This window comes from Ochotona curzoniae, unplaced genomic scaffold (assembly GCF_017591425.1).
Source record: "Ochotona curzoniae isolate NIBS_2020 unplaced genomic scaffold, NIBS_Ocur_1.0 scaffold_1852, whole genome shotgun sequence".
Lineage (NCBI taxonomy): Eukaryota > Metazoa > Chordata > Mammalia > Lagomorpha > Ochotonidae > Ochotona > Ochotona curzoniae.
Genome location: NW_024467087.1, coordinates 56,059,861 through 56,081,404, shown reverse-complemented (window position 1 = coordinate 56,081,404; position 21,544 = coordinate 56,059,861). Strand labels below are relative to the sequence as shown.

At 40.2% G+C, this 21,544-nt stretch overlaps 1 protein-coding gene across 1 annotated transcript in view; it reads left to right on the top strand.

The window, feature by feature from the left end:
- UPRT (uracil phosphoribosyltransferase homolog) overlaps positions 1-8,856 on the top strand; it is a 31,433-nt gene extending 22,577 nt beyond the window's left edge. Inside the window, exons 5-8 of the mRNA XM_040999742.1 lie at positions 411-473; positions 3,751-3,912; positions 4,601-4,699; positions 7,939-8,856. Of these exons, the coding sequence (XP_040855676.1) occupies positions 411-473; positions 3,751-3,912; positions 4,601-4,699; positions 7,939-8,045 (431 nt within the window). The 3' untranslated portion in view covers positions 8,046-8,856. The remainder of the gene's footprint in view (positions 1-410; positions 474-3,750; positions 3,913-4,600; positions 4,700-7,938) is intronic.
- Positions 8,857-21,544: the final 12,688 nt, after the last annotated feature.

Here is a 21,544-nt window from a genome sequence, read left to right as displayed (position 1 = left end):
CAGAATGGAGACTCATGAAAAGGAATGGAATAAGGAGGCTTTTTGCTGTGGCTCACAGTGGGTTCCTAGTTTGAATTGATGGGGTATACAGCATTCTCGGAGTGCAGTGAGTCTCCTTTGAATTCAATTTGATGAACGTGTGTGTGAATATCATACTATAATAAGTCCTATTCCCATGCAGTGAAGTCTGCCTCTCCCAATTATCCCCACAGGTTCATTATGAAGAATTAAGAAATAACTATGAAAAATCATGACTCAAATCATGACTTACTCAGAAAACCTAAGGTGTTAAACTGTGTGTCTGGACAAGGGTTACTGTCTCCATCTGCTTTAGACCCATGGGTACTTTATGAAACACGAAAGTTGCTCCAATGAAAAAAGATTAATTCTTTGGTTTTATTTCCCAACAGGGTACAAGTATGAAGGAGTGAAATTTGAGAAGGGAAATTGTGGGGTCAGCATAATGAGAAGCGGTAGGTTTGTACATGTGTGAGTTTGTCTCTTTGCATGCATAGAAACTGTAGCTGTTTCCCAGGAGAGAGGCAGCCTTGTCTGTTGTAATTGCAGCCTGCTTAGCTTAAATCTCACCGCCCATGTTGTCTATCCTGATGCCTTGCACTCATAGCCTGTGTGCTGCTAAGTTGGGCTAATTTTAACTACAGAGCAGCTTCCCTGGTAGCCTGCCTCCATAGGCAAGGAAGCTTTCAAAGAGCTTCAACGGAGGGTGCAATGACAGTGTCTTGGGCAGTTTGGTGACTGAAGTAACATGATAGAAATTCAGGCTAGTAGAAGTCTGAATACCTGCCTGGAGAAAATCTGTTTTTGTTTTATTTCTGTTGTAGGAACAGTATTTCCCTTCCAGGAGCTTGACTGAATGGCTCCTTCAATCTTTTTAAATTTATATTTGATGACTATTTGACCATGTAAGCAAAAGCGCTTATATGTCATTAGCTCTAGGTATTTCCATCTGCTGATCTTATGTTTTATTTGTGTTTGAGCCCAACTGATTAGCCTTCTAAGCCAACCTTTGTGCAGCAAAACCACAGGTCTGTCATTAGAACCTATACCATGTACATAGGAATAATTACTTCCATTCAACAAACTTAATTGTTTTTTGTACAAATGAACTTTTTTTTTTTTTTTGCATTAATGGTGGCAGCCACACTCACTTGCACTGGAAACAGATGGAATTTTTTTAAACATATAAATGTTCATTTTTCTTTTCTGGCTATGAATTTTTGTTTGTGAGTAACTGAATACCTCAAGTAAAATAGCTCTAAGCTCCCTTTTTTAATAGAAGATATCCCTTAAACAATATTGCAGTCTCAGGATACTGTCCAACTTTTTAAAAATTGTTAAGACAACTGGCTTTAAATATTTTTGATTGATATGTAATATTTTGAAAGAAAATGTGGTCATATATACACAGTAAAATGCTATTCAGCCATAAAATACATGAAATCCTACAATTTATAACAGCATGGATGTCCCCAGAGGACATTATGTTAGATGAAGTAAGTCAGGCACAGAAAGGCAAATACCACATTATCTCACTCATAAGTGGAATCTAAAAAAGTTCATCTCTTAGGAGGTGAGGATAAAACAGTGCTTATTTGAGATTGGAGCGAGTTGAGTTGGGGGGTTGCTTGGTCAGTGGGTACACTGTTCGATAAAAGAGATGGCTCCCAAGTTCTGGTGTAAACATAGTTAACCATATCTCAAAAAGTTTGGAAGATGGGGTTTGGAATTATTTACCATGAAGAAATTGGTAGCAGTTTGAAGTGATAGAAATGCTAGTTTATCGTGAATTTATCTGGTTCAGTATTCTGTGTTCTGGTTTTTCTGTAGCACAGCAGGGTGAATAAAGTTAATGATAATGCATTATAGATCTCAAAACAATTAAAAGAGGCAAGTGTTAATTTCTTCACCATAAACTATGAAATTTAAGGTGATGGATATGCTAATTACACTGGGCAGGATCACTCCCCAATATACATGAGTCAAAACATCACACAAAATGTTTTCCTAAGTATGTAATCATAGGAATACCATGTCATGATGTACTTTTAATGTACAGTCTGTTCTGTTCAGTGCAGCTTCTTCCCTAAAGGGAAGCACTTTCACATAGTCCCTGCACTTCTAGGTGCTTGCACTGCCAATGACTTGGGGCATTGTGCAGGTAGAATTGTTTTTATCCTTAATGGATGCTTGTTGAATTTTATATACACAAGAAACAGCTTATTTTTGTTTTCACTAATGCTATAAGTTTTTCTCTTTTTAAAAAAGAAAAGATTTGTATAGGGGCTGGTACTATGGTGGATAGTAAACTGACCCTCTGCCTCTGGTGCCAGCCTCTCACATGGCACTGATTCATGTGCAGCTTGCTCCATGTCTGATCCAGCTTCTTGCCTGTGGCTTGGGAAAGCAGTAGAGGATGGCCCAAAGCCTTGGGAGCCAGAGGAAGCTCCGGTCTCCTGGCTTCGGAGCAGCTCAGCTCTGGCCATTGCCACCATTTGGGGAGTGAACCAGCTGATGGAAGATCTCTCTCCTCTATCTCTCTTCCTTTCTCCCCTTCCTCTCTCTTCTTCCTTCTGTAACTCTGCCTTTCAAATAAAAATAAAATAAATCTTTTTTTAAAAATGTTTGTTTAAAAGGCAGAGAGGTGGAGAGATAGATCTTCCATCTGCGAATTCACTCCACAAGTGGCCACAACACCCAGGTCTGGACTAGGACTAAGCCAGGAACCAGGAACTCCATTTGGATCTCTTGCATGAGTGTAAGGGCCCAAGCACTTGGGCCATCCTCCACTCTCCCAGGCACATTAGCAGGGAACTGGTCAGAACTGTATCAGCTGGGACTTGAACTGGCACTTTGATATGGAATGTTGGTATCACAAGTGGCAGTTTAACACCTGCTCCTCTTAAATTTGAATGGTTTTTTTCTATTATATTTTGCTTTATCAAAAAAGTAAAACATTTAAATTGCATGACAGAAATTCAGATGTTGTCTTGTGATCTTTAAATAATGAATGAACGACTTCTCCTTTAAAAAAAGATCTAAGAAAAATGTTAAGTAAATGCCAGTAGTGTTGGTAGAGAATTCTGATTTCACCTTTTTAAAATCTTGAAGTTATGAGAATGAGTTTTGGTGAGCGCTTCCTTAAAGGAATTCAGACTTTAAAATATGTTCAAAAACCAATGAGGTAGCAGTGGTGGTTCTTCGGGGGGAGGGCAAGCAGTGTTCCTTGTTAACAATGACGCCTCTGTTGGGGAGGTCATCACTTAGCTAAGTGGTGTCTCCTGATGCTACAGTCATCTAAAAGATCTTTGATTTATAACCCCTGTTCTGTCATGGATTTTAAAAAACCATCTTTAGGTGAAAATGATCCATTTAGGTGGCTTGATGACTTCTTTAAAATATTTGGAGTACAAATATTGCTAGTATAGGAAAAAGCTCCGGGAACAGTTCAAGAAAACCCTTTGTTTCCTGTTTAATCACAGGAAGCACCACAGCTCTCAAACTTGTAAGCCAGCAACAAACCTAGCTTACCTGGGCTTCGTTTTCCTCATGCTACTGGCCTGCACTAACAAAAGTAGTTTAAAAAAATTGTTTCCCTCTTGTGTCCTTTTTGTATTAATTTTAATAATCATTACTAACTCTGCCTATTCTTGGGCTTTCAATCTGTCTCCCCCCCCAACAATGTTTGTTGTTGTTGTTATTTGTCTCTTTTGTTAAATGTCCTTCCTCAAGGTGAAGCCATGGAGCAAGGTTTACGAGACTGCTGTCGATCCATTCGAATTGGGAAGATCCTGATTCAGAGTGATGAGGAGACACAGAGAGCCAAAGTGTATTATGCCAAGTTCCCCCCAGACATTTACAAGAGAAAAGTCCTTCTGATGTATCCAATTCTTAGTAAGTGGCTTGAGTTCAATTCCTATGCTTTGAATAACAGTTTAAATTTTACTTAATACCTGTCTCCTAGACACCTTATATAAAAAGCAAGAACACTTTGTAAATGTGTTTTTCCTAGTTGGATTTACAGTTGCCTTGAGCAGTTCACTGGGAATTTTATTATGTAATAAGAGAATATGCATTAGTCAAACTTTATTAGCTCCAGAGAGCTTCTGTCTTTAAATGAACACATAGAAACATAAGATCTAATGAGGCAAAATTCATGGAACACAGAAAATACATTGAAACATGTCTCCTTTTCTAGCCTAATGAGTATAGAGTGATTTTCTTAAGGATTTATCCTCTCTGGAGATAATATTTCTTTTCTTCTATTTTGTTCTCTTTCTCAAGCTTACTGAGATCACACATGGCATGGTCTCCTGGGGGAGGTAAGGGAAAATATGCTAAATTTGATATCTCAAATACTAAATGAATGTAGAGCTTGTCATGTATTTGATAACTGAAAAGTATATGTGTCATGTCCATTACTGAAAATAACAGTGATGAGGAACAAACAGTGTCAAATGAAGCTTTGCCCAGTGATGTCTTATGTTAGATTACTATATTGCTCTGACTTCAAAGACACTTAAAAACCATTCTGAAATAAACATTGGAATTGCTAATTCATTTGGCTGTCTTTTGATTTCAGGCACTGGAAATACTGTAATTGAAGCAGTGAAGGTTCTTATAGAACATGGAGTTCAACCCAATGTCATCATCCTGCTCAGTCTGTTCTCCACTCCTCACGGTGAGTTAACATGAGACCATAATAAGCCTGCAGGTGCTCTTGAAGTGGGTAAGTACACGTTATTCTAGCCCCTCATCCCAAGGAAACGGTTATTTGCTCCTGTAGTAAAATCTAAATCTAATTCTGGCAGTTACAACTTGTATTCTGATAGTATTTTTATACAATTCTAAAGTTCAAATTCAGTTGGAGATGCATGAGAATTCTTCAGAAGATCTGTAAAAACTGGAACAGGAAGTTAAGTTTACTTTGGTTGAAATCCATGCATATGAGGAGGCCATCACAAAATTCATAGAAAATGCTCGTTAAGAAAACTATTCAGGGAGTGGCATTGGGGCACAGTGGATTAAGCTCTTGCATATACCACCAGCTTTCCATATGAACTCTGGTTCGAGTCCCAGCAGCTCTACTTGTGATCCAGTTGCCTGTTAATATGCCTGGAAAAGTAGCACAGGATGTCCCAAGTGCTTGGCTTCTTGCCAACCACCTAGGAGACCTGAATGGAGTTGCAACTTCCTGGCTTCCACTTGGCCCCAGAACCAGCTATTGGAAACATTTAGGAAATGAACCAGCAGGTGGAAGTGTGTGTGTGTGTGTGTGTGTGTGTGTGTGTGTGTGTGTGTCTGCTTTAAAAAAAAGTGCACGAATTTCGAAAATATTTTATATGAAAACAAACTTTCCATTCAGTTTTCCATGAGCTTTATGAAGTACCCTCATGTGAACTGAAAATAATTGTACTTGCCTTCCTGGTTACTCTGTTTAGGTAGATTGTTTAGATAGAAGTTTCTGCTTCAAAACAGAAAAAAAAAAAAGACATAAGGGTGAGGAAGCAAAGTGAGTAAAACTGGTGCCTGCAACAGTGTCATCCTATTTAGGCTCACTTTTCTGTGCTGGCTACTTTGCTTCTGATCCAGCTCCCTGCCAATGGTCTGGGAAAAATAGCAGAAGATGGTCCAAAGCCTTGGGCCCCTGCCACCCACATGGGAGACTCAGATGAAGCTCCTGTTTCCTGGTTTTGACTTGGCCCAGCTCTGGCCATTGCAGTCATCTAAAGTGTAAACCAGCAGATGAAAATATCTCTTTCACTCCCTCTCACTCTATAATTCTGCCTTTCAAATAAAGAAAGAAATAAAAACAAAAGACAAAGGAAAAAGTGCCTGCTTCCTCTGGCTCGCGCCTTAGCCTGAGCATTATTTCCAAGCAGCAAGAACTCAAGGTTTCAGTGAGCTCTGCAGTGAACTTTGCAGTGTTCAGTAAACAGAAGTCATTGAAATATTTAGGTTTTTGAGTTATCTGCCTAAAGGGCATGATCAAAGAACTGAAGGAGAAGTGCATAATTTAAGATCCTAACTTTTTTGCTATGCATAAGAGAGTAGATTTTATAACATTAAATTAGTAGTACATGCATGTAAAACTACCTCTTAGGATATTTGTTGCAAAATTATTTAGTGTGGGAAAATTTGAAGCACATAAATAACAATAGGGAAATTGTTGCACAATATAGTTTTCAGAAAGCTCATGAAAAATGTATATGTGAAAAAAAAGCATGCATTTCAAATTTTTTTGTACCTAAATAAACTTGTAATTTCATTCTCCCATGAACTTCCTGAAGTGCTCTTACATATATTTGAAGGTTGTAGTATTATGTAACTGTTAAGCCATATGCTTGAAAATTATGTGGTAAATGGAAATGAGTAGTACAAAGCTAATAGCATTAGAATAACGCACTTATTAGCCAATACAAATCATCGGTATTTTAATTACTAAAATTGTGTGGATTTTGGATTTGTCATCGAACTGAATAAATTTTTCCTCACCTTAAGAAGCTTCTGACATATGCAGTGCTATGCCAATTTTGAATTCAGAATACATACATAATAGTAATAGTGGGTTTTTTTTTTTTTAGCATTTTGGGGATATTTTTCGAATGTTTATATTGAATTTTCATCATAATTGAAAAGAAAAATATGAGAAAACTTCAGAAAGTACATGGAAAATAGAATTAAAACATGGTTTGTTTTGGTGCAAAAAAAATTGAAATCCCATGAATAGTTTTTTCATGCTGGGTGTTTTCCATGAACTCTTTGACATTTCCTCCTATGTGATTTGCCCAGCGGTGGTGTTTCCTCATTTCCATCTCAGCCTACCCTCAAGAAGCTGCACAGTAGCAAGTTGGGAAAGCTGCTTTCAGGAGGCCACCACATTGGGAAGATGGCCTGTTTCATTACATTTTAAAAAAATTACCTACAATTCAGTGTTGGTGTTGAAAAGGGGTGGTTTCCTTGGATACACATTTGTATATAACACAGGTGGGATAGAAGACAGTGAGATAATGCAATAATTATTGAGATTCCCATTTTGAGGAATAGAAAATGTATGTCTTTAGTTCTAATAGTATATGTTAGAATAATAGAATATACTATTCTTTGACATTGTAGTTCAAAATAATTTAAATGTTTATTTTATTTTTTTTCTTTTTTCTTTTTTTTTTAAATTTTATTTTTCATCTACTTGAAAGGTCATAGTAATAGGGAGAGAGAGAAAGAGGGGGAGAAGAAAAGAGGAAGGGAGGGAGAAGGAGATCTTCCATCCACTGATTTATTTACTAAATGCCCATAAATAACAGCTGGGGCTGGGCCAGGCCAAAGGCAGGAACCCGAAACTCCTTCTGAGTCTCACACATAGGTGGCAGAGGTTCCCCAAGCACTGGTGTCCTCATCCATTGCCTTCCAGGATGTGTTGGCAAGAAGCTGGATCAAAAATTGAGGAACCAGGACTGAAACCACTGCTACAATATGTGATGCAGATGTTGCAAGAGGCTTGGGGCTTTTAAAAGGAAAAATTGCTGTAACCAAATAATTGCATTCTTCAAACCTTGGATAGGAAATGATTTGATTCTAAGAATGTATTAATGAGGGGTGTAATATAACTGCTAACAAGGCTTTCAGATATGAGCGAAATTCAAAATTCTGATGGAAATGGCATGATAAAATAACTTTCAGGGGGTCAAAAATATGAAATCCATGCATAGTTTTTCTATAACGTGTGTTTCCCATCAAAGTTTTGATGACCTCTTATGTGAGACATTATATAATGAAGGGATTAGCCAAGTTGGGCTATGTATGCAATGACTGTTCTTTTCTGTCAGTATTATACCTGGTTACAATGAATGATACAAATTCCTAAATTTTGACTTATGTTACCAACCAATCTTATCATAATTTTTCTTTTCTTTTTTAAAGGTGCCAAATCAATCATCCAAGAGTTTCCAGAGATCACAATTTTAACTACTGAAGTACATCCTGTTGCACCTACACATTTTGGACAGAAATATTTTGGGACAGACTGAAGTATTGAAGGAAAATGGCTTTTCTTGTGTAATATTACGGTTCTATTTTTGAGTTCCTACTTGTATTACTTCACTGGAAAAGTGGCAGAGACAACATGTTAAAGATGCCTTTTAATTTTGGGATCAGGTACAGTAAAAAGGAAATATTTGAGGCTTTATTTATTTGATTTGATAATTTCTTGACTGTTCACACCAAATGCAATATGGAAGCAAGCAGAACTCTTACATAAGATGGAAATTCTCATAATATGCCTACGAAAGTTGTGAGCCCTCAGTGAACTTCTGTTCTCTAATGAACCTCTTAGTTTAGAAGTTGCTTGCAGCCACAAAGTAAACCTTTGCATTTGATCTAGTTTGTTCTTAGTTGTAATGCTGTTTCATGTGTGTAGCTGTTGCCACCTTCCTCTGCTCTTTACTTCCCCTAGTACTATACATGTTAATAACTGAGAAAAGAGGGGGAAAAAATAATGCCTCCTAGAATAGTGCATTTTCATTAATAATTTCATTTGATTGGCAGACCTGGGTATATGGTTAACTCTTTGATCATGCCATTTCCCAAGCTGTCTTGTAGGCAGTGCCCTTCCAAGCCATAAGGCAGTGAAGAAGGTAGCGGGTTATTTTCAATAACTGAAATGTAACATAATTGAAAGGCTGAAGCAGGGGTGTCTGCTGACAAGCCAGAGCTCAGCACTGTCAATGCCATCAGTTCTTCAGAAAGGAGTTGCTGGTAATTTTTCTTGACATGTTTGGGAAATGGAGGGTGTTTCTTCCTGGATTTCATGGCCAATAAATAAAGTAATTAAAATTTTAATTCATTTTTATTTGTCTTTTTATTTCAGTAATTTAGATATATATATACATATGTAAGCAAATTATTTTTCATGATACAGTTCCTTAGGCTCAGGGATTTCCCCTTCCACCTTCCTTCATCCTCTCCCCCTACTGCTTTCTCTTATGCTGTAATATTAGTTCAGTCCCTCAACAACAGTCACAAGTCCATCATTCTGTTATCCAAGTGTATTCTGACATTGTAGTTATAGAGCATGGCGCAAGTCCAGCATTTGATTGTCAAGATAATGTAACAGATTCATTGGGAGCTCATCTTTTATTGAAAAGTAGAGATGCATACTACAATGTATCTCCACTTCATGGTATACTTGCCTACATAATACAGATCTTCTAGATAAATATATGCATATATGCTTGCATATATTAATTCATTTTAACTTTGAACATTTTTACTAGGGACTTTGGACATGGAAATTATATTGCGTGTTTATTAAATGCAGTTGTATTAAAATGGGAAAAGAAAAACCTCATCCGTACTCTTTAAAAAAATCTCTGGGCCTGGCGCGTGGCGCAGTGGTTAAGGTCCTCACCTTGCACGCCTGAGATCCCCTATGGGCACCGGTTCTAATCCCGGCAGCCCCACTTCCCATCCAGCTCCCTGCCTGTGGCCCGGGAAAGCAGTCAAGGACGGCCCAAAGCTTTGGGACCCTGCACCTGTGTGGGAGACCCGGAAGAGGCTCCTGGCTTCAGATTGGCATAGTATCGGCCGTTGCGCTCACTTGGGGAGTGAAACATCGGAGGGAAGATCTTCCTCTCTGTCTCTCCTCTCTGTATATCTGCCTTTCCAATAAAAATAAAATAAATCTTAAAAAAAAATCTCTAAGTCTTACTTATCTGTTCATATTTAGGCTTCTGGAAGGGAAACTATTTTTGAAAAATCCATGTGTTCTGAAATCTGCATGTAAAACTCTGGCCTAATTTTGTGATGATATTAAAACGTTTTAACAGTGGTGGCTGGCTGATTACTTGATTAGTTACACTCTTAGAGGCCTGTATGCAGCTGTTGTGGACCTCTGTTCAAAAAGTACAGAAAAGGGCAGAAGGAAGTGTCTTAGAAAGAACTAAAGCTGACCAAAGTTGACAAAGATTGGGGAAGAGAAAAGCAACTGGAACAGTATGGGTTATATTTTATCCTGCAGGTAGACTGCTATAGAACCTTACTGTAACTCTCTCCCTTTATTTTTAAGAACCATTATAGATAAATCACCCATATTGCAGTCCTTCCTTGGAAAGTGTTCTTTCAAATTATTACTGAAATCCTTACCTATATCTGTCACTTCTGATTTTGATACAATGTGGATCTTGTTTACTCCGGATTAGCAGAAGCTGTGATTGAAACCTATTAAAAGCCAAAATCATTATCTCCCTGTCCTTGGAAAGCCAGCGAATTTAGATAGAGAACAAATTTGCTTGAGATTATGGCATTAAATTAGTTGGAAAGATGATGCCTACTATTGGGGAGTTAATGTTTCTGAATTAGTGCATTTGTTAGGGCTTCAATATTTTTATTGAAATGACTTTATTACAGAGCATTAGATAAATTAATATTTGAGAGTAGGAAAACTGTATTTCAGGAAAAGTATTTTTATATGAACATCCCTTTGGATTTAACATGCTTCTGCTCCTTTGCATCAGTGATCATGATTTCAAGTTGACTGGTTTCCACAAAATGCCTGGCGTGAACAGTGAGAATTATTCAAGGGGATCATATTCCCCCCTGATGTTTGTCCTCTACCGCTGGCAGATTTCAAGAAAAATTGTAACCATGGCTTCTAAAATTTGGCCCTTTTAAACAAATGAGACATGACTTGTAGGGTGAACCTCTTTGCAAGATTTCATGGACCTGGGACGTTTTCTAAAATCTAAAGTTTACACAAGATGAACAGATTATTTAAAACAAGATTCTTTTTAATGAAATTAAACTCCTATTGAAGGCAAAAAAAAAAAAAAACCACAACACCTCTGGTACAATAAAAATGACAAGTAGAATACAGCAGTGCTTTTTAAAATTTGAATGTTGGGGCCAATGTTGTGGTGTACAAGGTTGAGCTGCTTCTTGTGACTTGTACTTCTTTTTTTTTTTTTTATTGTTGTTAACATTGTATTATGTGATACAGTTTTATAGGCACTGGGGATTCCCCCCACCCCTCCCATACCCCTCCCCCCATGATGCATAACCACAGTTCAAGTTCAGTTGAGATTCGTTCCTTGCAAACACATATCTAGCATAAAGTCCAGCGACTTGTACTTCTTATGTGAGTATGGGTTAGGGTCCCTGCTGCTCTGCTTTTGACCAGTTTCTTGTGAATGTTGAGGGAAAGCAGCAGAAGATGGTCCAAATACGTGGGACTTTGCCACCCACAAGGAAGATCCAAATGGAGTCCAAACTCCTGGTTTTCTATCTGCTTGCTTGAGCCATTATTGGGAGAGGAGTGTTGAAATCCAAGACTAACATTTTAGACTTTCCCATTTATCCTTTTAAATTTATTAATATTGGCTTCATCTATTTTGAAACTCTGCTGGGCACAAAAATTAAGATTATTATTTTCTCTTGATGATTTGACCCTTCATCATTATGAAACATCCCTCTTTATACCTGCTAATATTGCTTGTTCTGAAATCTACTTTGGCTGATGTTAAAATAAATATTGTAGCTTTCTTTGGAATAATATTAATGTAGCATATTGCTTTCCATCCTTTTAATTTAATGTGATTGCTGCTTATTGTTTTTAAACAAATATTTGAGAAATAGAATTCTCAATTGATGGTTCATTTCCAAAATGCCCAAAGCCAAGTGCTGATGACTCGGTCCAAGCCTCCCATATGAATGACAACCCAATTACTTAAACTGTCATTGCTGCCTCCTAGGATCCTCATTAGCAGAAAGGTTCAGTTAGGAACTATAGCTGACAGCTGAAATCAGGTCCTCTGATGTGGGACATGGGCATCTTAACTACTAGACCAAATGCCAATGATTGGTTTTAAATCTCCCATCTTGGTATTTATTTGCCTATTTGTTCTATATTTACTTTTTCCTCATTTTATACCCTTTGGGTTAGTTGAGTATTAATCGTGATTCCATTTTTTCTCTTTTGATTTGTTATTAGTTTTATTTTTAAAGTTTTTTTCTTTTTCCATTTTTTTATTATATTTTTGACAATCTTTACATAGTTAATTAGGGTAAAAAGGGTCAAGGGCTACAGGAAAGTGGGTAAGACTATTATGTCCACATTGTTTCCTTCATGTATCTGAGGTAAAGGAGAATTTTAAGGGAGAAGTCCTACCCAGTCTCCCACCCATCCCAGGATCCTGATGTGGGGCATGCTCCGCAGGTCTTTCTCAAGTGGTTTTGATAGTTCAACAGTTATGAATTGCTGCCAATCTCGTCATTCTAAGCACTATGAGGTCTTTGAAGAATCCACTGACTGACATAGTCCATCATAGAGTCTCTGTTTGCCCAGTATTTCACTGCCAACATATAGCTGAGGTGGTTGATTGACTTGTTCTGTCCTCTATCTTCATGGTTAGGGTTCTGAGTCCAGCAGTTTTTTTGGGGGGGAGATCCCAAAAGAAACTTTGAGGTATTCCCAGACCAGATTCTTGTATGTATTAGCAAGTACAGGGCTCGGCACAGTCCATCACTCCAATCAGCTGGTGTTTGCAATTGCTGGGTCAGTTCTGTTTCCAGCCCTGTCTTCCATGTGAACCAATGGATGTTGCAATCCAGCCTGGTTCTGGCTAGCACACATTCGGCCCTCACATAAACCAGGGAGAGCTGAAGCCTAGTCGGAGCGACCCACAATAACCCCCACCAGGCCCACCCCCTATCCTGTTTTGCTAGTATGTGCAGCCAACTAGTCCAGTCTGTCCCACATCCCATTCAGCTCTCATACATGTCAATGGACATTGAAGCCTAGTTCAACCCAACGAGCCCGACTATTCAGCCCACATGATTTGTTATTAGTTTTAATGCTTTATTTTTGTAATCCTTTAGGGGTTATAGTATACATCTTCAACTTATCATAGTCGACTTCATGGAGAACTTTAACAATGTGTTTCCATTACCCACTCCTCATCCTGCCTTTCCAGCCTTTGTGCTATCATTGCTATGTATTTTATTACTCTACATACTAAACTTCACAGTATACTTTTTGTTATTTTTTTGCTCACTTTAATTTCCCCACATAAGGGGGTTTTTCTATGGCACAGTAGGTTAAGCTGCTACCATGATACTAGCAACCCATAGGAATGCCACTTCAAATTCCACTGTTCTACTTCTGATCCAGCGCCGTGCTAATGTGCCTGGGAAAGCAGAAGAAGATGGACCAAGTGTTTGGGTCCCAGTGACCCCACAGGGGAGACTCACACACAGTTCCAGGCTCCTGACTTCAACCTGCCCCATCCCTGGCTGTTACAGCTATTTTGGGGAGTGAAAGATCAATCTCAGTCTGTCTCCGTCTCTCCGCTCCCTGTTCCTCTCCTTCTCTCTGTAACTCTGCCATAACAAATGAATCTTTAAAATAATTAATCCATCTCATCCGCAGCATCTGGAGTTTAAGAATAGTGTAGAATCCTAGTAGAGTTAAGTGATGGCTACATCTAATGTTCATACTAATGATCAGCAGACAGAATTCTGGACAGGAATGGCAGTCTAATTGTACCTTGGTCTGAGAAACAAAGAAATAATTTAGAAAAATCTTGGCTTGAGTCAGGTCCTTTTCTACATAGTTCAAAGTGAGAATGGATTTAATTGCCATTTAACCAACCTTTCCTTTGCCCATGGAAGAGAACAACCTAGTGCTTAACCTGATCTCGGTTGAGAGATTGTCTCAAAAATCCAGTCAGGACTACGCTAGTGTAAGATGGAGTCTACATTCGTCTTTGTTGTTGTAACCAAGCAAAGCACACTGGTGGCACGGACAGTGATACAGTGATAGAGGGTTTTGAATACCTATCGGTTTGTTGTAATCCTAAGGGAGCGTCAACCTTGGAAAGCAACTTCTGAGACTGCAGAAGGCGGGGGTTGGGGGGGGGTACATGATACAGAGCCTCCGCTTGATACCTGAACTCCAGCCAGCTAGAGCTCTGAGCCAAGCAATAGTGCAAGTTACCCATCACCAGCGTTCATACAGAGAGAGCAGGGATTCTGGCTTTCAGCAGGTGACCCCGGGGTGTGTAGGCAGAGGTTGACTGCCACAGACAGCTCCAGGACTCTATCCATGACATTTCTCCCACCACAAAACAGGTAGAAACATGATCCCTGCTTCAGGGCTCTCATCTGTGTCTGTCTTTGCTTATGACTCCATTTCTGTGGGACGCAGTGTAATTTTGTAACTCGCCATGTTTTCCTTATAATCTCTTAAATTTAAAAGACTTGAGTTGTGTTCAGCAGGCCGGTCACACTGCCATTGTCACCCCCTCTCCTTCAGTATGGTTTTCAAGTGCAGCTCCAGACTTCAGCGTCTGCTTGGTTGGCCCATACCATCTCCACTGTCTGAAAAGTGTTAAGCTGTCAGAGTCTTCAGGGGCCGGAGGGTAATTTCTTGTGGAGTTGAATGCACGTGTACTGTCATTCATAGTGTTTGTACATAAAAATACCAGGAAACTTCACTTTTACTACCTTGATACAGCATTGGCTATCACGTTACAACATTGAAATATATCAGTTTATTTAAAAGGTACTTTTGTAAAAAAAAATAAATAAATAAAATAATTGATCCAGATATTTACCATTCATGGTGCTTTCCATTCCTTTCTTGAATCCAGTGTTCTTTCATATAAATCTTCATTCTACCCTAAGAACTTTCTTCCTGTTTCTTGTAATGCAGGCAGGCATCCTAGAATTAATTAATTCAACTTTCGTGCGCCTGAAAACATATGTTCCACCTACACTTTGGAAAGATATTTCACTGTTGTAGAATTTTAGGCAGATATTTTTTCAATATTTGAAAGGCAGAGAAAGAGAGAGAGATTTGCCTCCTACTGGTTCACCCCCAAATGTTTGCAACAATCATGCCATGAAGCCAAGAATCAGGAGCTCCATCCAAATCTCCCATGTGAATGGCAAAGACCCAAGCACTTGAACCTTATCTGTTTGCCTCTCAGTGTACTTTAGCAGAAAGCTGAGATGGAAACATAGTAGTCAGGACTATCCAGCACTCTGATATGAGATAGAGACGCAGCTTGAACTACTGCACCAAAAGCATGCCCCACAGTTGTTTTTTTTTTTTTCTCTGAGTTCTTTCAAGATGTTGCTTCACTGTCTTTAATTTCTTTAATGGGAAGGCTGCCATTATCCTTTTTACAATTAATGTAATTCTGAGAAGGTAGTATTTACAACTAACGTTTGGTTGTTTTCTATGTCTTTTATCTCAACTACTGCCTTCTTTCATATTAGGAATATTCTAGCATACCTATAAAATTAAAGATTTATTAATTTTTATTGTAGAATCAGATATACAGAGAGGAGGAAAGACAGAGAGGAGGGTCTTCTTTCTGATGATTCATTTCCCAAGTCATCACAATGGCCGGAGCTGAGCTGATCCAAAGCCGGGAGCCCTTAGCTTCCTCCAGGTCTCCCATGTGGTACAGGGTCCCAAGTCTTTGGGCCGTCCTCAACTGCTTTCCCAGGGCACAAGCAGGGAGCTGGATGGGAAGCGGAGCTGCTGGGATTAAAACTGGTGCCCATATGGGACCCTGGCGCGTTCAAGGTGAGGACTTTAGCTGCTAGGCTATCGTGTCAGGCCCATAGCATACCTTTGTTAGGAATTTGCAAGACCACCTCCATGTTTCTTAGGAGTCTGAGGTCATTCAGTTTGTGATTATGGTTGTTTGCAGCTGAAGGATGCTAACCAAACCCAGCAGAAGAAATCGGTACATGGGGTAGTGTCTGGAGACAGATACAAGCTTGCGAGACTCCTTTTCTAGTGAAAGTGTATAAGATGCACACAATTCCTCTGCTTATAAATCTTGACAACACATGTTAAATATAATCTTCCATTAGCTCATTTGACCTTGAGACTCCAGAATTTATTGCAGTTTGGACACAACAGGACATAGTGCCTGCATGATTGACTGTAGTTACCAAAATAGAAAACCAGAAGTGAAACAGATGTTCCCCACAAGTCACATTGTCTGTGGAGACTAGAAAACTTGGTACATTGTGGTTTTAAACTACCAAGTATGCAAAACAGTCTCATCAGAACGTTTTAAGATTTCAGTTCCTAGTAGCTAGACAAGTACTCATTAATGGAAACAGACCCTCTGGAGGTTAACAAGGTTTGAGCAGTTCATATCTACTGAGTCAACTCCTTCCTGCACAATCTATTCTCCTGGCTCGTAGCCCAGGCTATCTTCAAGGAAAGCTGTATTTTTGTTTGTGCTTACATTTAGTATAGCACTTACATAATAACCATAGTAAAAATATCTGTGTCCTACATTGCAGGAAGTCAGTACAAGACGGGGATAGCCTGGAAGACCCAATTAATCCATCCCATAAAACTATTAGATATATCTCCATTATTTCATATTAATTTCATTGTTTCTTCCATTGGTCTACCATAATTTGTACTTTAAGATAAAGTTAAATAGAACTGTTTAGCATATCAGTTAGCTATTGGTTAACTAGATAAATTTCTTCCTCAAGCCAATCAATTTCCATTGATCTCATGTCCCTAGAAAGTTTAATTAAATTTCCCGGTACATATAATTTTCAATAGCTGCCTTATGACTTAGTTATGAAAATCAGTTGAATTTTACCAACTTTACCAACGCAGCAGTTATTATACAGCTCTATTTGATTACACAAGCCAGTGAGAATTGGCTATTTATTATACTTCCCCAACATAATTGGCTCTTGACCACATACAAAATGTTCTAACACAAAGATGTCACAATTGACCGGGATTTGTTAATTTTAGGTTCCAAGTCAGATGGTGTCGTTGTCGTTAGTTCACTAGTGCTGTCACAACAGAACACAGACTGAATACCTGTAACAACAGATACTTGTTTTCTTATTGTTCTGGATGTTGAAAGTCCAAGATCAAAGTGACGAATGGTGTGACTTCTAAGGCCTCTCTGGCTTGTAGATGGCTGTCTTCTTGCTATATCCTTTTGTTTTCTTTCCTTTGTATGCGTGCCCCTAGTGTATTTTTGTATGTCCATATTTCTCTTCCAAGGACACCAGTCAGAATAGAGTGTGTCTAGTGTCCTCAGTTTGACTTCTAAAGATTCAATCTCCAAATAGTCATGGTCACATTCTAAGGTTCTGGATGTTAACACTTCTGTGTGAATTTGGTCAGGACACAATTCAGCACATAGCATGTGGGGACAAGGCTAGCTGTCTCAATTCACATGATTTTTACTGAGACTGACTCCAGTCATGTGCCATTCTGTTAGTAGGTCCCACTTGTTTCCTAAGGTAAGTGTAAGGGTGTCATTCAGAATGATTCCTATTCCTGCAAATAGCACTATAAGCTACAGTTTATTTTTAGCCTCTTGGAGTGAGGCTTGACAATGTATCACATCAACATAAATTATTCCTGTCTCCAGATAACTTCTTTTTTTTTTTTAAGATTTATTTATTTATTGGAAAGTCAGATATACAGAGAGGAGCAGAAACAGAGAGGAAGATTTTCCGTCCAATGACTCACTCCCCAAGTGAGCGCAACAGCTGATGCTATGCCGGTCCAAAGCCAGGAGCCTCTTCCGGGTCTCTTCTGGGTCTCCCACGCAGGTGCAGGGTCCCAAAGCCTTGGGCCGTCCTCGACTGCTTTCCCGGGCCACAGGCAGGGAACTGGTTGGGAAGCAGGGTTGCTGGGATTAGAACCGGCGCCCATATGGGATCCTGGCGCGTTCAAGGTGAGGACTTTAGCCGCTAGGCCACTGTGCTGGGCCCCAGATAACTTTTAAAAGTGTTGATGAAGAGTGGTCTAGGTTGTAGCATTATTGCCCCCACTGAAATGTTAGTCTGTCTCTGTCTCTCTCAAGTTTTGAAAAACAGTTAGAGAGAGTGACAGATAGCTTCCATGTGCTAAATCGATCACCCAAATGACTGCAAGAGCCAGGGCTGGCCAGGTGGGAGCTAGGAGCCGTAGCTTTCTTGTCCTTAACAGGGTGTACTTGGACATCATGCTACATTAGCAGGCAGCTGGATCAGAAGTGGCCTGACAGAGGATGGAGTTTGGACAACTCTGAGACAAGCTTTGACAGCAAGTATCTGGGTGAGTGGAGACTCTAAGGTGGACTATGTCAGCCAACGGACCTTGGATGGATTTCCTCAACCTTGGAGCAATGAAATCAATAGCATCTCAGAACTATCAAAATCACTTAAGCAGTATCCTCAGTACATGCCCCATGTCAGGGACCCTGGGATGACATTGAGTGGCCTTCCCCCATTCCCAGGTACTGATGCAATTAGGCTGCTTGGAGCAGCCTTCTCCCCATTTCTTCTCCCTTCCTCCAGATACAGGAAGAAAAAAAATGGAAGCAACTGTCTCATCCACTTTCCTTCATTCCTTGACTGCCCTAATCACATCAACTGGTGCCCATATGGGAACCCAGCACCTGCAAGGGGAAAATTAGCCAGTTAAGCCATTGTGTCAGGCTCTGCATGACGTATCTTTTATATCCTTTCACTTTCAACTTATTTTTCTCTTTGAACCTGAAGTATCTCTCCTTAGATCATAGCTAGGTATTATTTCGTTCATTCTTTTTTGTTCATTCTTACCGTTCCAGAAGTTTGATTGGATTAATAACCTGGGAATATTACTGACTGTGACTGAATTTATACCCATCAGTTCACTTTGTCTTTCTACTGCATTTCATGTCCTTCATGTTCCTTTGCTTTCCTTTCTACTTCCTTTTTTGTTAAAAGATTTATTTATTTATTGGAAAGGCGGATATACAGAGAGGAGAGACAGAGAGGAAGATCTTCCGTCCGATGATTCACTCCCCAAGTGAGCGCAACAGCCAATGCTATGCCAGTCCAAAGCCAGAATCCAGGAACTTCTTCCAGGTCTCTCACGCGGGTGCAGGGTCCCAAAGCTTTGGGCCATCCTCGACTGCTTTTCCAGGCCACAAGCAGGGAGCTGGATGGGAAGTGGAGCTGCTGCGATTAGAACCGGTGCCCATATATGGGATCCTGGCGCGTTCAAGGCGAGGACTTAAGCCACTAGGCCACGCCGCCAGCCCCTCTACTTCCTTTTTTAATTGAATATTATATAATATTACACCTTTTTTTTTCTACTGTATTTGTAAGACTTGTTTTATTTATTTAAAAAGACAGTGTGATAGAGAGAGGGAAAGACACAAAAAGATCTTACATCTGTTGTTTCACTCCCCAAATGTCTGCAACAGCCAGGGCTGGGCCAAGCTGAAACCAGGAGCCTGGAACTCCATCCTGGTCGCCCATGTGGCTGACAGAGACCAAAGTATTTGAGCCATTATTCACTGCTTTCCCAGGAATATTGGCAGGGAACTAGGTTAGAAGTGGAGCAGCTCAGACTTGAACTGGTGTTCTAATATGGGATACTGGCAAGCAATGGCTCAGCTAGTGCTAACAACTCCAACCCTGCTACATTTCTTGAGTTACTTATTAGGTACTGTAATCTCTAGGGCTCAATACAGGCAGATGTTCCTCTACTTAAGATGAGGTTATGTCCAGATAAATCTATCATAAGTAATGCATTTAATACTCTAACCTATCAAACTTCACAGCTTGGTAGCACAATTCACTGTAGCATATCAGTTCTTTTCCTTTATTATCACATGGCTGAGTGGTAGCTGTGGCTTGTTGCAATTTTCTTTCTTTTTTTTTTTTGGTAATTAAAAAAAAATTTTATTGGAAAGGCGGATATACAGAGAGGAGAGACAGAGAGGAAGATCTTCCATCCAATATTTCACTCCCTAAGTGACCACAACGGCCAGTGCTGCGCTGATCCAAAGCTGGGAGCCAGGAACTTCTTCTAGGTCTCTCACGCGGGTGCAGGGTCCCAAGACTTTGGGCCATCCTCGACTACTTTCTCAGGCCACAGGCAGGGAGCTGGAAGGGAAGCAGGGTCAATGGAATTAGAACTGGCGCCCATATGGGATCCCAGCACGTGCAAGGTGAGGACTTTTACCACTACACTATTGTGCCAGGCCCCCTAAGCAATTTTCAAGATAATATAGTAATGCATATATCTAGCCTGAGATATGATCAAAATTCACAATAGAGTTTCCATTGAATGCAGGTTCCACTGGCACCATTGTAACACAGAAAAAACGGTAAGTTGGGGCCCGGTGCAATGGCGCAGTGGTTAAGTCCTCGCCTTGCACGCCCAGGATCCCATATGGGCGCTGGTTCTAATCCCGGCGTCCCCACTTCCCATCCAGCTCCCTGTCTGTGGCCCGGGAAAGCAGTCAAGGACGGCCCAAAGCTTTGGGACCCTGCACCCGCGTGGGAGACCCGGAAGAGGCTCCTGGCTTTGGATCGGCATAGCATCGGCTGTTGCGCTCACTTGGGGGGTGAATCATCGGACGGAAGATCTTCCTCTCTGTCTCTCCTCTCTGTATATCTGCCTTTCCAATAAAAATAAAATAAATCTTTAAAATAAAAAAAACGGTAAGTTGAAGCATCCTTATGTGGGAGTTCTATACATTTGAATTTGTGAAGATCTGTTTCAGATTCTATCAGAGATGTAATAGATCATAGTGTTTATCCTACTTTCACTCAACACAGCATTTTTCCCCACACACCAAGCAGTCAGTTTGCAAGTGAGCAACAGCTGAGTGTCCTCTAACCCACTTCAGTCCTAGCATTGCCTGGCACTACTGTCAGATCCCACAGGTTCAGTGCTCAGTCCCACAAAATTGCTTCCCACTTCAGATGCCAGGTTTATCAGTTTCTCTAAGGGTTCCCAAAACTGCCTCCTCAGTTTCCTTTTATTGGTTTGATGACTCCAAAATTGAGGCAAATGTTTGTTTACCGTAAAGGATATTGCAGAGCATGCATATATACACATGTAAGAGATGCATGAAGTGAAGAATGTAAGGGGGGCAGCACAAGACCTCAACTGGCTATATCTCCATCTTACAGTGCTACGACCCCATATGGGCGCTAGTTCATGTCCCACCTGCTCCACTTCCTATCCAGCTCTCTGTTTATGGTCTGGGAAAGAGGTAGAGGAAGGTCCAAGCCCTTGGGACCCTACACCCGTGTGGGAAACCTGGTAGAAGCTCCAGGTTCCTGGCTTCAGATCAGCTCAGCTCCAGTCATTGCAGCTATTTGGGGAGTAAACCAGTGGACAGAAGATCTTTGTGTGTCTCCTCTCTGTATATCTGACTTTCCAATATAAATAGGAAGATATTCAATCTGACGACTCACTCCCCAAGTGGCCACAATGGCCAAAGCTGAGCCGATCTGAAGCCAGGAGCCAGGAGCCTCTTCTAGGTCTCCCATGCAGGTGCAGGATCCCAGGACTTTGGACTCTCCATTTGCACCACTGTCACACTAGGTTACCATGCCGGGCCCAATAAAAACTTTTTTTGAAAGAATATGTAAAGGAGTGTGAGGCATACCATCTTTCTGGGCATACCACCCTGTAGGAACCTCTATGTTCAGCAATCCAGATACTCACTACCCTTTTGGGATTTTATGGAGGCTTTATTAC